Source organism: Panthera uncia, chromosome X (genome assembly GCF_023721935.1).
Source record: "Panthera uncia isolate 11264 chromosome X, Puncia_PCG_1.0, whole genome shotgun sequence".
Taxonomy (NCBI): Eukaryota; Metazoa; Chordata; class Mammalia; order Carnivora; family Felidae; genus Panthera; species Panthera uncia.
In genome coordinates, this window is record NC_064817.1 from 68,280,939 (window position 1) to 68,298,931 (window position 17,993).

A 17,993-nucleotide genomic window follows, 5' to 3' on the forward strand; every position below is an offset into this window, starting at 1 on the left:
AAAAACAACAAATAGGGGAGCATCTGGGTGGCTCAGTCGGTTAAGCGTCCGACTTCGGCTCAGGTCATGATCTAGCGGTCTATGAGTTCGAGCCCCGCATTGGGCTCTGTGTTGACAGCTCAGAGCCTGAAGTCTGTTTCAGATTCTGTGTCTCCCTCTCTCTCTGACCCTCCCCTGTTCATGCTGTCTCTGTCTCAAAAATAAACGTTAAAAAACAACAACAACAACAAATAGAGGAGCTGGGTGGCTCAGTCAGTTAAGCATCTGACTTCAGCTTAGGTCATGATCTCAGGGTTCATGTGTTCAAGCCCTACATGAAGCTCTGCACTGACAGGGAGAGCCTGCTTGGGATTCTCTCTCTCTCTCTCTGCTCCTCCCACTCTCTCAAAATAAATAAACTTCAAATTAAAAACAAAAAACAAACACAAATTACAAATAAACAAACACCAGATACTATTTACAAGATATGATCTGAGTTAGGAAAGGAAATACAGGGATTTAGCGGAAAAATAGGAATGAGGCTAAATATTTCATTTTCAAAAAAGGCTAGTAAGTAAACAAGTGAGCTTCTACTCACTGCCCAGTAATCTGTTCCTTCTGCTGTATTCCTTACCTAAAAGCTCTGTAGGAGTGAGTAGTTGGTGGCAACACAAGAGAAAACAGTGTGACTCCTTCTGAATCAGGCAATGCCACAGGAAGAGGAAAAGAACGATTAATAAAACCATAGGGGCACCTGGGTGGCTCTGTCAGTTCAGCATCGGTCCTACTCTTGGTTCTGGCTCAGGTCAAGATCTCACAGTTCTTGAGATTGAGCCCCGCATGGGGCTCTGTGCTGGTAGGCTTGGGAATCCTCACTCCTCTCTGTCCATCCCCACTCATGCTCTCTCTCTCTCTCTCTCTCTCTCAAAATAAATAAAGTTTAAAAAAAAAAAAAAACATAGAGCCTCCCTCTTCCTTTTTAATTTAAATTGATAGGAGGACCTCTGGTCCTGTGGGAAATGACACTCCCTATTCATGTCTACTTTGGCAAGTAATTGGAGGAGGAAGAGCTCTTCTGGAAACATAGAGACCTATCCTATTCAGAAGTAAATTACTTTCAAATTTGTAACATTCTCACCTCCATTTGTCAACCACATGGTTAAGAAACATGGATATCTACTTCCAGCAATATACTGGACTGCACACCTTGAAGGGGTCTCTTGTTTCTAACAAAAAATGACTTTTTATATTAAACTAATTTTTACTTCATTGCTGAGATTGAAGGCAATAAGTGAAATGTCTGCAAGAAACTCCCTAACCCCAAACCCAAACCCAAACCCAAACACACACACACACACACACACACACAGTAAAAACCCTGAGCTGAATTCAAAGCTTTAAGAAAAAAACACTGCTATTTAAAAACAAAAGCAAGTCTTCATTCTAGCCATAACTAACTTTCTTCCCAAGATACATGAACCACATTTTTAAAAAGTCATGTCACTAAGAGATGTATTTTCTTTTTTTCTAAGTTTTTATTTACATTCCAGTTAGTTAACACACAGTGTAATTAAATTTTCAGGTGTAAAAGAGTGATTCAACACTTTCATATAATACCCAGTGTTCATCACAAGTTCACTCCTTCATCACCATCACCTATATAACCCATTCCCCCAGCCACTTCCCATCTAGTAACTATCAGCTTGTTCTAATAAATGCCTTTTTAATAAAGCTTTACCTTTATGTTAAAAAAAAGTCTTCTTGCTTGTATTCATCAGTGTGGGAGCTGTATCTGGGGCTCCTTTATCAAGTAACTTCCCCCTGAAAGAGCTGAAACGGTCCCAAATTTTATTGCCTTCTGGCTGAAGCGAACACAAATAATCCTTGAAGGAAAGCATCCTTAATCTGGGTCCCCAGATTTCCAAAGATTAAAACTAATCAAATATAAACTATCAAAGATAAGCATGGCACAAGAAACTAAACCAATAACATGAATCAACAGAAACAATACATGGCAGAATGTCAAATATATGAAAAAAATGAACAAGCAAGAGAGAATATCAATCGATGACAAGAAAGATTTGAGTAGAGGAGCAGAGCTTCTACAAATGAAAAATTAAATGAGGTAAAAAAAATGCAAGGGTTAAACTACAGATTTTACAGAAGTACAGAGAATTACTAAACTGGAAAAGAGATCTCAATAAAGCAGCCAGAATATAGCCAGAATAACAAGGAGATATAAAGTATGAAATAGAGACTAAGAAGTAGGGATGAGAGAATGCTAAATTCTAAAACATTTCTATTTAGGATTCCAAAAAGATGAGAAGAGAGACAATGAAGGAAAATGTTATTTGCTAAGATACTGGCTGATAATTTTCCAAAATGATACATGACAATTCACAGAGGAAATACATTGCAGTTGTTTGAACCATATGGAATCATAGGCCAAAATGGTTTAATATTGTTAATTATATATGGTTCAACCTATACCAAGCTATATAAATACAAAGAAACTAACATATAAATTCACTGTAGTGAAAATGCAGAACACCAAAAGCAGACACTCTTAAAAACAACTTAAGTGAAAGGAAGTATCATTTATAAAGAAATGACAATTAGGCTGACATCAACTTTTCAACAGCAAAAAGGAATCCAAATGACAATGGAATAGAATTTTAAAGTACTGAGAAAAAAGAAATGCCAACCTAGAAATGTTTACCTCACAAATCTTCACTCAAGACAAAAAGGCAAAAAAATACTTATGTTCATATACACATAAACTAGGCATTTACTGCCAACAGATGTAAACTAGAGGAACTTTAAAATTAGATACTTCAGAAGAAAGGAATAGACTCCTATTAACAAGACTCATCCTGCTTGGTAAAAAACCGAGATTGCCATACAGGATGAAAAATATGTAATAATCTGCTATTTATAGTCCCAAATATAGACTTAGAAAGGTTGAAAAACAGAGATGGAGAAAGACATAACAGGCAAATAGTAATAAACTGGAGTAACTTTGAATACCAGGCAAAGTAGACTTTAAGTTAAAAAATGCATTATTATGGGTAGAGAAAGCCAGAAAATCATGTAAAATATTAAATTCATCAGAAAGATTAAAGTTATAAATTTATATTATTTTAATAAATTGCCTCAAAATAAATATAAGGTAAAAGCTGATAGAATTATACGGAGAAACTGAAAAATCAAACATCATATTGGGAGATTTCAAAACACTTTATTACTGGTAGACCAAAGGAAAAAAAAACCTCAATAAAATTTGAAAATTACAACTCAAAGCCTGACTTACTAAACTCTAAGACCCGTAATTAGAGAACCCTGAGCCCTAGAACTAAACACATTCTTCTTGAGCACAAATGGAAAAATTATAAAAACATTACATACTAAGTCATAAAGTTTAAAGTATTAATACCATAAAAACATATTTTCCAGATACAACTTAATTTTCTACAATAAAATTAGATGGTTAGAGAAAAAGGATCTACCAAATCGGCTATTTTAAAACCTCTCTTAACAACTTATGTGTAAATGAAGAAATCATAATAGAAATTAAGGTGCTTAGGACTAAAAAATAATACATAATAACTGTGAAGAGTCAAAACAATAGTTAGAATTTTATCACTTTAAATGCTTAATTAGAAAATAAGGAATAAAAATGTTTAACTCATTGGGTTTCAGCCTAAGAACTGGGAAGGCAGAAAAGAGGAGGGATGAGCTGAACAAAATCCAAAGAAAACAAAATAAAGGAGATGGTAAAGAATGGAAACTAATGAACTAGGAACACAAAGCTATAACAGAAAGAATCAAAAATCCCAAAAGCTGATTCTCTGAAAACATACTAGAGAAAATGTGAAACTTGCTCAAAGTTACATGGCTAATAAATGGAGGAGCCAGAACTTAAATCCAGGTAGTCTGTCTCCACAGCCCAGGTTTTATTTTTTTTTAAATTTTTTTAAATGTTTATTTATTTCCGAGACAGAGAGAGACAGAGCATGAGTGGGGGAGGGGCAGAGAGAGAGACACACACAGAATCAGAAGCAGGCTCCAGCCTCTGAGCTGTCAGCACAGAGCCCGACATGGGGCTCCAACTCACAAACCGTTGAGATCATGACCTAAGCTGAGGTCGGTCACTCAACCGATTGAGCCACCCAGGCGCCCCTCCACAGTCCAGGTTTTAAACTACTATGCTTCACTACCCTAAAAGTGCTAAGTATAAAAAAGATTGTTATGTTTGACTATATTAATCTCAATGACCTCCATGCAACACATATAACTAAGAAAAGATTAATATTCAGAATAAAAACTCCTACAAATCAATAAGGAAAACACAGTAACCAAATAGACAAATGGGCAAAACATATGAACATGCATTTTCCCCAAAGAGAAAACATGAATATCCAATAACCATATGAGGAGACGTTCCACCTCATTAAGTGATCTGGGAAATGCAAAATAAAGGTACAATGAGAAGATATTTTATGTGAGATTGACAAAAACTTAAAAATCTAATAACAAATGTTGGCAAAATGTAAAGCTATGGAAATTCTTATATACTGCTGGGGGAAGTAAATTGATACAATACTCTGGAGAAAAAGCTGGGTACTATCTTGTATGAACATTCATATATCCCATGACTTAGGAATTCCACTCCTAGATATGTGTGCTAGAGAAATTCTTGAGCATGTATATCCTGAAACACACACAAGGATGTTAATAACAGCAAAAACAAAAACTGGAAACATCCTGTATCCATCAAAAGAAAAACAGAAAAATAAATTATGAAATATTCACAATGGAATACTACATAGCAATGAAAATAACTATAATTATACACAACAAAAATGATGCTTTGAAACATAATATTGAGTGAAATAAGGAATTTACAGTAGAATTCTATTTTATGAAGTTCAAAAACAGGCAAACTGAATATATCGTTTAGACAGGTAGGTAGACCAATATATGGATTTATAAAAGAATAAAACAACAAGTATGTTTGCATATACTAAATCTTGAATAAATGTCATTTTTGTTTTTAAATTTTCATCTGTGGGGCGCCTGGGTGGCTCACAGTAGGTTAAACGTCTGACTCTTGATTTTGGCTCACATCATGACCTCACGGTTCATGAGATAGAGCCCTGCATCAGGCTCTGTGCTGACAATGCAGAGCCTGCTTAAGATTCTCTCTCTCCTCTCTCTGTCCCTCACTGCTGGTATGTGCTCACTAGCTTGCACTCTCTCTCAAAAATAAATAAGCTTTAAAAATAAATAAATCTTCATCTGTTATTTAAGTATTAACTTAAAAAGAAACAAGAGAACCAATGCCAGTCTTACCTGCAGAAACACTGAGGAAGTTCTCCTTGACCATATAAAGGAAATAAAAATGGAGTGTTGCCATACCGCCCAAGACAGTGAAGAAAGTTTTTGGTAGCTTTGAGACCATCTATGGTATTGCTGGCTGTCTCTGATGTCATTGCAATTGAATGCAGGACAAAGTACTGGAGGTTGGGGGTTAATTTTTGAGTTTTTAAATACTCAGAAAATGTAATCTCCTCATAGGCTATGAAAAGATGAAAATTTATCAGTTAAAATCAGAACCAAACTTCAATTTAAAACGACTGCACAAAAGAGATCAAGCCTGTTTAAGACACTTGGCAAAGGAACCAGGTGGTAATATTATATTTTGGACAGAGATCACAGATTTTAGGCCCAGGGCAGGGGGACAGGCTAGAAACAATCTCTCTATCCTGACTGTACTGACGACACAATATTTAAGCTTTAAATGGCGTATCTTTGTTTAGTATTTTACAGATTTAAAACTAGAAAAACATTCAATCATTCATTAACCATCAAAATAGAGTTCCATAGTTGGCAATGTTACTTTATTATCATTAAAACTGCAGAATAATGTTAATAATTATACTTGGAAATATTAAATATGACAAATGAAACATATGACAAATGATATTGGCCAATTTTTTGGTGAAAACAATGAGAGTTGTACTTGATTTTCTGAAAGGTGTATTTTTTACTAAAACTAAGAACAATGAACTATGACTAAAAAGTAATGAAGCTAATTTCTGTGTGGCTAATGGAATCAGTTTTAATGTCTTATACCTCAAAAGATATGAGACCCCTAAAAACTACTCATTTAAAGCAAGAACAGAAAAAAAAATGTAATTAATTGGACTGTTAATGGTAGGAAACACAATTCCATGACAAAAGAAAAAAAAACAAATTATAAAATTTTACTGAGATGGTTCACACTCCCCATACCATCTAGCCTCTTTTTCTTAATCAGTCAAAATGAATAATTCAATATACCAGGCAAAAGTAATCCTGGGAAAATGAAAAAAATACACATTTCTTAACTGATAAAAAAAATAATGTAACAATTAAAAGAGAATATCTTCTATGAAGAACCAGTTGACAGCAGTATTTAATTAGCAAGAATAGAAATTAACACCCAGCACAGCATTTCCACAATGATTAAAATGTTCTATGGCTATTGGGCACTTCAAATATGGCCAGTCCAACTGAGGAACTGAATTTTAAATTTTATTTAATTTTAATTAATTTCAATTTAAATAGCTACATGTTGGTAATGGCTAACCTACCGGATAGTAGAGAATAAGAATGCACTTTAAAAGAGTAATGAGTGGCTCACTACATCAGAGCAAGCATATTAAAATAAGAAAGTTCAAATGATTAGAGAACACAATTTAATGGAAAATAATACCTTTATATTCATCAGGATGTTCTTCATACTCCATACAAAATGTAAGAAACTTCATTAGCATTCGCTTTTCTACCATAGTAAGTTGTTTGCTATTAAAGACATCTGCTCTAGAACAAGGAACCTAAAAAACATGATTTTAAGTTAGGAAACTGCTTCCTAGTGATAGAAGTATTCCAAATTACATTTTTTTCCCTTTAACTATAACAAGATCATTATTACCATTCTAGTCAGGCTGTTTCATGTTACTTTCCATCAGTTCTAACGACATCTCTGTTGACCTCAAAGCTAATTAACTTGTGAGCTCTCTTACTTAGTTCTGCCAAGTTCCTCCTTATGCCATTACAAAGCCAATGGCATGTCACCTCTACCTGGGAACAAAGGACAGCTCAAATCGAGCAATACTGCCTGAAATTAACATTTTCTTAACAGAAACATCAGGCTGCAGAATAACTTATGAAAAAATTAACACAAGAAGTTTTAATTGAGTAATTTCTTACTATTTACATTTACCATGCAGGATTGGAATTTGCTGCTTTGCCAGGAAAATAATAATCTTATTTGTTTATCCTTCCAAAACAAACCATAATAACTTAAGCTCATACCCAGTTACAATACTTGATCAGCAAAGTACCTGTTCCACTCTTCCTTCTCGAAATGCAAGAATCCTGGTAATATTTTTGAACTCTGCATATCGACTTACATTAGATTTGATTAAAAGATCAATTAGTAATCCTCGAGAATACAGCAGCTGTACAAAGAAAACATTTTACAGTATGAAATAAAAGGTAAAATTGTGGAAAAATTGATAAACACTAAATAGAGATACATAATTTAGTTATATTTTAAAATATTGTTAAAAAGCATTATACTTATTAATATTGGAGTACAGAACACAAATTACAACAGGTTTACAATTGGTTGATTATCTAAAACTCAAAATCCCCAAAAACTCTGGATTATCTGAAATTCAAAACCCAAAAAACTCTGGAATACAATGTTTTTCATAACTAGTTTGGCAATAAAATGACCCAAACTGATATAAGGCTCTTCTCTATTTGCCCCACTTACTGTGAATATTCATATATTTGACTGCAAAAATATCGATAGGTTTAATTATAAAGTGCCTCCTCAGACCCTAAGAATGTCACATCATATATAGCATATCAACATATGTACTGTATTGCTTTCTAAAATAATTTTTTTAATCTAAATAACAGAACATACCATGCCTAAGGGTTTTAAATAAGGGACTGTATCCTTACATAAGGCCAGGTGGTTATTAAAAAGAAACCAGGGGGCCTCCTGGTGGCTCCATTGGTTGAGCATTAGGGTTCATGAGTTGGAGCCCCATATCAGGCTTGCTGCTGTTAGTACAGAGCCCGCTCAGATCCTCTGTCCCCCCTTTCTCTGCCCCTCCCCTGCTCACACCCTCTCTCTCAAAAATTATTAATAATAATAAATTTTAAAAATTAAAAGAAACCAGCTCCCTGGACCTCCTCATCGACCAAAAAGAAAAAGATTGGCTATGTATTGCCACCAAAAGAACTGAATTATAAGGTCCCCCTATAATCCTAGTAGTCTAGATTCATATGAGGCACGTCTTTTTCAAGAAGTGAGAATGATGGTTATTGCCAGCATGCACATGAAGAATTGATTTAATCTTTCACATGTCTTATAACTGATATCAGAAAGACAAAAACAACTTCAACAGTATTATCTAGCATGTTATAAATTTAACTACATGGTTAATTGTAACAGATCTGGCTACGCCCTACACTGATATACCTTTAAGTGTCTATAATTCAATAAATGTTAAAAATGTAAATGTTACATCTGTAATGGGGGGGGGGGACAATTAGCTTTACTACAAAAAAAAAAAAAAAGGAATTTTGGAAATTAATCCAAACCATTAGTTTTGAGTATCCAAAAGGTCGGTAAAGACTATGCATAACAGTATCACTTAGTGAATTTTTATAAACTATTAGTCCAGCATTGTGCAGAACAAAAGTGACATTGCTTTTTTTTTTAAGTAATCCAATTACTCTGAGTAAATACACCATGTTATTTCATTACCTTCAGCCTAATATCCTACACAGCTGATATAGCCCAAGTTTCTAGGAATATATTGCCAAGTCTTAATTCTGTAATTATAATAAAAAAAACAGGTAATTCAAATACCTAATTTGTTTAAAAACAAATACTTGAAATTCAATGATCCCTCAGTAGTCATAATATTTCGCAAATATTAATACATCAAACAAAAGATGTATTTTCACTTAATAAGATCCAATGAAGCTTAAGATTTAATGCTGGGTTTAAAATAATGCATTTAAGATTACACTGAAGAGTGAAAACACGTTTTAATTAGTAGTAACAAGTAAGTATGGTATTTAAACCTAAGCCTCTTTTTCACCACTCTTTAAGTGATCTAAAAGAAATTAGTGATGAGAGGTCAAAGAATACCAAGTATCCATCAATCGAAGAATGGATATGGGGAGCCTGGGTGGCTCAGTTGGTTGAGCAACCGACTTCGGCTCAGGTCATATCTCGCGGTTTGTGAGTTTGAGCCCTGCGTTGGGCTCTGTGCTGACAGCTCAGAGCCTGGAGCCTCCTTCAGATTCTGTGTCTCCCCCTCTCTCTGCCCCTCCCCTGCTCATCCTCTGTCTCTCTCTCTCTCTCTCTCTCAATAATAAACGTTAAAAAAAAAACTTAAAAAAATAGAAGAATTGATAAAGATGTGGTGTACATACACACACACACACACATACACAATATATATGTATGTATGTATATATACTTATACACAATGGAATATTACTCAGCCATAAAAGAATGAAATCTTGCCATTTGCAACAGCATGGATGGACCTAGAGGGTAGTATACTAAGTGAAATAAGTCAGAGAAAGACAAATACCATATAATTTCATTCCTGTGTACTCTAAAAAACAAAACAAATGAAGAACCAAAAAACAGACTCTAAACTACAAAGAACAAACTGGTAGTTGCCAGAAGGGAGGGAGGTGGGTAGAGTTGGGTGAAATAAAGGGAATTAAGAGGTACAAACTTCCAGTTATAAAATAAACAACTCATGGAGATGAGAAGTGCAGCACAGGGAATATAGTCAATAATATTGTAATAATGTTGTATGGTGACAGATGGTGAGTAATCATGGTGACCAATGAGGAAATGTATAGAATTATTCAATCAATATGTTCTACACCTGAAACTAATACAGCATTGTATGTTAATTATACTTCAATAAAAATAAATAAAAAAGAATAATTCAATTTGATTAAACTATGGAGAATGAGATTTAATAATTAATCATTTTTTGCTTCACTTGGCATGTGGTTCCATAATTATGAAGGGTACGGAGTTTCTTAGAAATGAGTTTTAATTGTAAGAACTTCAACTTTGATTTCTATTAAACAGTATAATACTATAAAGTATTTTATTAAATAACCTCCCCTAAGCTATAAGACTACTTTTTAACTTTTTCTTTAATGTTTATTTATTTTTGAGAGAGACAGAGTGCGGGCCAGGGAGAGAAGGAGACACAGAATCTAAAGCAGGCTCCAGGCTCTGAGCTGTTGCAGGGCTCAAACTCGCAGACCATGAGATCATGAGCTGAGCCGAAGTCGCATGCTTAACCTACTGAACCACCCAGGCACCCTTATAAGACTACTTTTTAAAAGGCTATGTATGTGGATGTGTTTTGTAAACTGTAAAGCACTACAGTTACGTGTCAGTTTTACCACCATGACCTTGAGATAGAAGCATGCAGAAATGTCGAGTTGTTTGGAGACATCAAACTGGAAAGAAGTAGGGCTTGAAACAGATATTTGGCAGGGCACCTGGGTGGCTCAGTCAAGTATCCGACTCTTGATTTCAGTTCAGGTCATGATTTTGCGGTTCATGGGGTCTAGCCCCATTTCAGACTCTGCATTGACAGCATGGAGCCTGCTTAGGATTCTCTCTCCCGCTCTCTCTCTGCCCCTCCCCTGCTTGTGCATGCTCTTGCAGTCGCTCTCTCTCTCTCTTCCTCAAAATAAATAAATTTAAAAAATATAGGTGTGTTTGGCAATCCTAAATTTAGATGCAATAACTGAAATTTGAATAGAATTTCCAAAGAGTAACTGATTATCCCAATATCATGGAATACACTGCTTTCCACACAGCAGGTACTCAATAAATGTTAATTAAATAACTAACATTAAAAAATAATAATAAACCTCTTATATTGTTATGGTTAAACATTCTTTTTTATTTTTAATTTTTTAACATTTATTTAGTTTTGAGAGACAGAGAAAGCGCATGAGTAGAGGAGGGGCAGAGAGAGAAGGAGACACAGAATACGAAACAGGCTCCAGGCCCTGAGCTGTCAGCACAGAGCCCGACGTGGGGTCCAAACACACGAACTGTGAGATCATGACCTGAGCTGAAGTCGGATGCTCACTCAACTGAGCCACCCAGGCTCCCCATGATGGTTAAACATTCTTTAGTCACTTCTACTTTTGTAGAATGAGTTTATTATTATTTTTTAAATATATAACACCATGGAAACTATGCAGGGCAAAGTACAACTGCCTTGATTCCTCTAGACACATCGGTGTTTAATTTACCCTAAAAGAACCACTATTATGAACCATTCAGAGTCATGAAAATACCCAGAAATCTCCTTTAAAGTCTCCTCAAATGTCTCAGCATCTAATCAAATAATCTCTGCCTCTACTACAATCAACATTCACTTTCTTTTATACAAGTGAATAATTTCCTACACTAATTCCAAAAATTGATACAGCACCATCTTCTACCATTTTCCTTTGTAATACTTATACTCTATTTCAGCTACCATAAGGGTTAGACTATTATTAACTAGCATTGGTTCTTAACCAATACTTACATCATCACTTACGTTAGGCATTCCAAATCCCAAGTAACTAATTAAAAATGAAATTCTCAGAACAAAACCCATTTGTTACATGACTACTTCAGGTTTTTGTTGTTCTGCTTTTGGTTTGGTAAAACTTATTTTCTAATCATGAAAACAGGAAGACTATTAGTAAAATATGATTAAACTGCTACTTAGAAATCAATGCCGGGGCGCCTGGGTGGCTCGGTCGGTTAGGCGTCCGACTTCGGCTCAGGTCACGATCTCGCGGTCCGTGGGTTCGCGCCCCGCATCGGGCTCTGTGCTGACAGCTCGGAGCCTGGAGCCTGTTTTGGATTCTGTGTCTCCCTCTCTCTGTGACCCTCCCCCGTTCATGCTCTGTCTCTCTGTCTCAAAAATAAATAAACGTTAAAAAAAAAAATTAAAAAAAAAAAAAAAGAAATCAATGCCAAGGTAACATGGAAAAAAATTCTAGATTTCAAAGTGTGGCAGGATCATCGTAGCTGGAGAAGGTGGAATAGATGGTACAGAAATATGAATTCAGACCAGGACAGACCAGGACAATTCAGACCAGGACAGAATCAGACACAGAGAGCTATGTGATAGAAAGAAGCAAAGAGTAATAAAAATATAGTCATAATTTTAGGCATCAGGTTCAAATAGAGCAGCAGTATGGGGCACCTGGGTGGCTCAGTGGGTTAAGCGTCCGACTTCGGCTCAGGTCATGTTCTCGCGGTTCATGAATTGGAGCCCTGAGTCGGGGTCTGGGCTGACAGCTCAGAGCCTGGAGCCTGCTTCAGATTCTGTGTCTCCCTCTCTTTTTGCCCCTCCCCCACTCCTGCTTTGCCTCTTTGTGTCTCTCAAAAATAAATAAAAACATTTTTTAAAAAAGTTAAAAAAAAAAAAAAAAAGAGCAGTAGTATGAGTACTGGGATTGTATCAGCAAAATGTGGGGAACATGCAATTGATTAGTCTCTCTATTCTGTAACTTGGAACTTCAAGAGAGCACATTAAATTGAAAAGCCTAGTCTGAGACAACTCTAATGTTACTTACTACCCTCCCATACTTCTTTTTAATTTCTTATTGCTTACTCCCAATTTATGTGATTTGGTCTGTTTCTTTCTACTTTCTCCAAGCCCTATATCTAACTTAAAGACCATTATCCTTTATCTTACTGGTTTTCTATTCTTTTTGCACTTATATTAACCTTGCTTCCTATAAACCCAATACAACATTATACCCTCCAAAGACTCAGGTACCTCCTCTGAAGTCACAATGGCCTAACATTAGAGTTAAGGATTGAAACATAACCAGATATTGCATTCTTCCCACCCTCCCTGTCCCCCACAATTAAATTATCCTCCAAAGCCCTCATATCTAAATAGATGATTTTCAAAAATGCATTGATTTAGAATGTTTATCATCATTGTTAAAATAGTTGTTGTTAACAGTTGTGAATAGTTGTTAAAATAGTTACTATATAGACGAGCTGAAAACAAGTTCATTTAATAAACTAACTATAAATAACATGAATTTTTAATTAGGTTTGTTAGAATTTTTCTCTTGATAGAATTCATAGTGTCTATGCAGAAGAATATTAGAGTGGACTCTGTGCTCCAGTATAAAAGTATCATTGTGATATAGTACTGAGCATTTTTTAATGCATTTTAACCATATTTAAAGAATATTTTAACTGAATTATTAATTTCTGGATACTATCTCTTTATAAAATATATGTTTTACGCTTCAGAAAATAAAATTATGAAAATTGGGAATATGGTCCCAGATGCTATTTTCAATCAACTAAAAATTAGTATTGTTTTATTATAAGATGATGAAAACTGGCACTTACCTTTGATACTAAATCAATATTAAATCTCCTGCCTTCTTTAATAATTTGTGAGTAAGTAATCCTATTTTTCTTTGGTTGCAGTGTGGTGTCTTCTGTGGTAAGCACATTTTCACTTGTTTCTTCTTCTGAAGCTGACTTCACACAAGTTTTATCATCACAACGCTTTCCTTCTTCCCCTGTTGCTTCAACATCATATATTTCTAGGGAACTCTCTAGATCACTGTTTGGAGTTTGTTCTGTGGGCATTTGACAACTCACAGTGCACGACGACTCATCTTCCGAAGGCAGATAGGCAGAATGTTCCCCTTCTGTGGGGTTCACAGATGTCACAGAAGCATGATTTTTCTGCAGTGCACCGGTTTCTTCAACATCTTCATGCAAATCCTGACTAATGAGAAATTATAACAATACACTTTTGCTAATCATACTGACTCCATTTTTATATTATTTTAATGGCAATTTTTTATTTCTTTGCCCCATTTATATTATCAAGTTCAGTATACATTTTGCCTTATGTAAACCACACAATAAACACTCATCTGTTAAGGTACCAACACAACATGAAATATAATTGATACTTGAAAAATAGACATAAAGATTTCAGAGTTTAACAGGGCATGTCTCATGTACACTTCTGAGAATTTAAGGCAAACAGGGCAATTATATTTTAGAAACAAATCAAAAGTACTTATGAGCACAGGCTTCAGAATAAACAGCACAAGGTTCAAACCCTGACCCTGTGATTAGATAACTCTGTGAATTCAGAAAAGTTATTATCTTCTCTGACCTTAATTATCCATCTATAATATGGGTGTTATATATGATTGTTTTGAAGATTAATAAATTAATCATCATGGTATCACAAGCAAAAAGTCTGTCACAGTAATAAGATTAATAATAAGATTATTATTTGTTTAATGTTTATTTCTTTTAGAGAGAGAGAGAGAGAGAGAGAGAGAGAGAGCGCAAGCATGAGAGGGGCAGAGAGAGAGGGAGACAAAAAATCTGAAGCAGACTCCAGGCTCTGAGCTGTCAGCACAGAGCCTGATGCAGGGCTTGAACCCATGAACCATGAGATCATGACGTGAGCCAAAGTCGGACACTTAACCAACTGAGCCACCCAGGCACCCCTAAAGATTATTATTTTTATTATTGATGGTGTGACAGAGCTAGAAAAAGTCTGTCATAAAGTTTAAGTTGGTTTATCACAATGTGGTATCTAAGAGGATCTTTCTGTATTCTTTCCTGCTATATTTTTTGTATTAGTGTCTATTACTCTACTGGAAGTCCCACTTTCAAAGTTACACTACTACTAACATTCTAAGTCCATATTGCCTTCACTGATAAAACTGGCTCCTGTTCAGTCTATCTGCATCATGCATTTCACCTAGAGGGTTTACCTGCCACAGAACCTATACTTCATTGAGTTCCCTGCTACTCAACAATATATAATAGGTCTTGGGAAGTAAACATCTGCTAACCAATTGCTCAAGAACATATATCAGCTCTTCTTTATATGATCTCTAAACCTACCCCATAAAATCTTCCTGCCTCTAACCCAAATCACCCTCTTTATACACAATTTTCTGGTCTTATCTTTTCTGCTTTGACATACCATCTCTAACTCTTAATCTATCAAGTCTAATCTCCATGTTTTGGCTCATATTATTTGTTTTTCCTGGGCTATTCATCTTACTCCCCATAACATGGTAATTCTCCCATTCTCAAAAATAATCACATATTTTAATAATCTGTTATAAAAAATTTAAATATTTCCAAAAATCTTCCTTAAACCAACCATATATATCATTCTAATTACTGCATGCCCCCACAATACATACAATGCAGTTTACCTTGCATTTATTTATCAGTTCTTTTTACCAGTCCTTTGGTTGTCCAGTATATGCTTTACCTTCTGAAGTAGACTTTAACTCCCCTCAGGGAAAACCCTAACATGTCTTCTTATGTGTCCCTCACAACACCTACCGACTGCTCTATAGACGTGCTATCTAATAAATGCTTGATGAATAAATGGTTTCTCATTGCCTACACACACACACACACACACACACACACACACTTAAATATGAAACTTACTGAATTTGTCGAAAATAAAAGATATGAGGCCAGGAAAAGCAATAAATTATAACTCAAAAGCCTAAGTAAATTTAATAAAATGTCTTATTAAAATTAATACAATAAACACTATACTAAAAAAGGTACAACGAAAGAACATTAACTTAAATATTAAGAAATAAAATGTTGAGGAGAAGAGCTAATATGGCGGCATAGTAGGACCCCAGGCTGATCTTATCAAACACAACTAGATAACTATCAAATCATTCTGAATACCCAAGAAATCAACCTGAGCACTGACACAACTAGAAGGGGAGAAGAGGCCACATAGAGGAAGGTAGGAAGTACAGAGCCATGGTTTGGGAAGTGAAAGATCTCTGGTGCTATGGTGTGTGAGGCAGGGGGGGGAGGGGCAGGGAGGAAGCCCTGGTCTCAGAGAAAGGCAAAGAGAGATAGGAGCGTACAGGGGAACACACGAGGAGAACACTTCCCTAAAGCCACTGGCTGGGGCCTTAGAAGTCTACTGTTAGGCTGGGATAGAGCCCTTAGAGAGTACTGCCCTACTCCTGGAGAGAAGGCAGGCAAACAAACCCAGTGGTGGTGGGGCAGATGGCATGGAAACAGACATTTGAAGAACTGAGACATACAGGGGAGAGATTATTCGCTCTGCTTGGAAAACATCCCTGAGATGTGAGAGGTAGCATTCACAGAGACACCTTTCCAGGGACAAAGGAACCTGCCTTGTCATTTCCCTCCCCAACTCCACAGCATAAAAGTCTCGCCACCTGTCTAGGGCACCTCTGCCCCACACTGTTTGCCTAAGCAGCTTGCTCCAAGTCCCATACCCCTTGACTCCAGCACTGCTACCCTTCTCTCCCTCAGTCCCAGTGCAATGGGACCCTTCCCAAGAAGACCCGCACAGGCCCCTACATACACCACTTCCCTAAAGACTGGAGTTTTTAAAGTCAGGAGGCTTGGCTGGGATAGACCCAGAAGGGCACTGTGCTGCTACTGGAGAGAAGACAGGCAAACAACCTGGGAGCAGGCAGCTTGAAAACAACTATCCAAAAGAATCCAATATGGCGGGGAAGTAGGCGGTCCCAAAGTTACATCATCCCTCAAACACAGCAGTGTTGAGGCCAGAGGACTTAGAATTCCAAGAGGCAGGGCTGCAGAGTGACAGGGATGTCTCCAGGGGCCCACGGGGACAACCTGGCAGGCCATAGGTGCGTGATTGCAAACTGGGAAAGATAAAACGGGTGGCGTAGGCACGGAGGGGATGGATCCCCTTCTGTGAAGAAACAAAAGTAAAAGAAAGAGGCTGTAGAAGTGTAAGATAGTATTTGGACAACAAAAAACCACACACCATGAATCGGAAAAAAAAACAGAGAAAGATCCAATCTCTAACTGCGGGGCTTTCTCCGGACTGGGGCCAGCTCCCCTGTTCGACCACCTGGGAAGGAGGAGAGCCAGCCACGGGCTCAGTAACTAGCTCAGAGACGCAGTCCACATGGGAGAAAACAACCCCCTCCCTTGAGTGCTGTGGGAAGAAGGTATATACCTCTCCAAGGACAAAGATCCCTACCTGCACCCGCCAGCTAGAGACCTTTTATTGGCGGGGCGGAGCGCCACTTCCCTTGTACCAGGGAGAGCGGAGCGGGATTAAGATGTCAGGGTTTGAATCCCAGATGAGCACCAGGGAGGCAAAAGAAACTGTGTAGAACGGGCGGGGAGAACAGCCTGCTGTTCTGAGAGGTTTCTCCCTGAGACCAGGAACACGACAGGGATGTCTACTCTCACCACTGTTGCTTAGCATAGTGTTGGAAGTCCTAGCGTCACAAATCAAACAACAAAATGAAATAAAAGGCATCCAAATTGGCAAATAATAAGTCAAACTTTCACTTTTTGCAGATGACATGATACTCTACATGGAAAACCCAACAGACTCCACCAAAAAGCTGCTAGAACTCATACATGAATTCAGCAAGGTTGGAGGATACAAAAGCAACGTAGAGACATTGACTGCATTTCTATATACCAATAATGAAACAACAGAAAGAGAAATCAAGAAATCAATCCCATTTACAATTGCACCAAGAACCATAAAATACCTAGGAATAAACCTAACCAAAGATGTAAAAGATGTATATGCTGAAAACTAAAGAAAACTTACGAAAGAAATTGAACAAGACACAAAGAAATGGAAAAACATTCCATGTTCATAGATTAGAAGAATAAATATTGTTAAAATGTCAATACTACCCAAAGCAATCTACACATTCAATGCAATCCCAATCAAAATTGCACCAGCATTCTTCTCAAAGCTAGAACAAACAATCCTAAAATTTGTACAGAACCACAAAAGACCTTGAATAGCCAGGGTAATGTTGAAAAAGAAAACCAAAGCCAGAGGGATCACAATCCCAGACTTTAGCAT

General features: G+C 36.5%; 1 protein-coding gene across 1 annotated transcript in view; it reads right to left on the reverse strand.

The window, feature by feature from the left end:
- LOC125931809 (rab proteins geranylgeranyltransferase component A 1-like) overlaps window positions 1-17,993 on the reverse strand; it is a 174,356-nt gene that overhangs the window by 75,968 nt on the left and 80,395 nt on the right. Inside the window, exons 5-8 of the mRNA XM_049644032.1 lie at window positions 13,481-13,868; window positions 7,368-7,484; window positions 6,737-6,857; window positions 5,332-5,557 (exon numbers count right to left, since the gene is read on the reverse strand). Of these exons, the coding sequence (XP_049499989.1) occupies window positions 5,332-5,557; window positions 6,737-6,857; window positions 7,368-7,484; window positions 13,481-13,868 (852 nt within the window). The remainder of the gene's footprint in view (window positions 1-5,331; window positions 5,558-6,736; window positions 6,858-7,367; window positions 7,485-13,480; window positions 13,869-17,993) is intronic.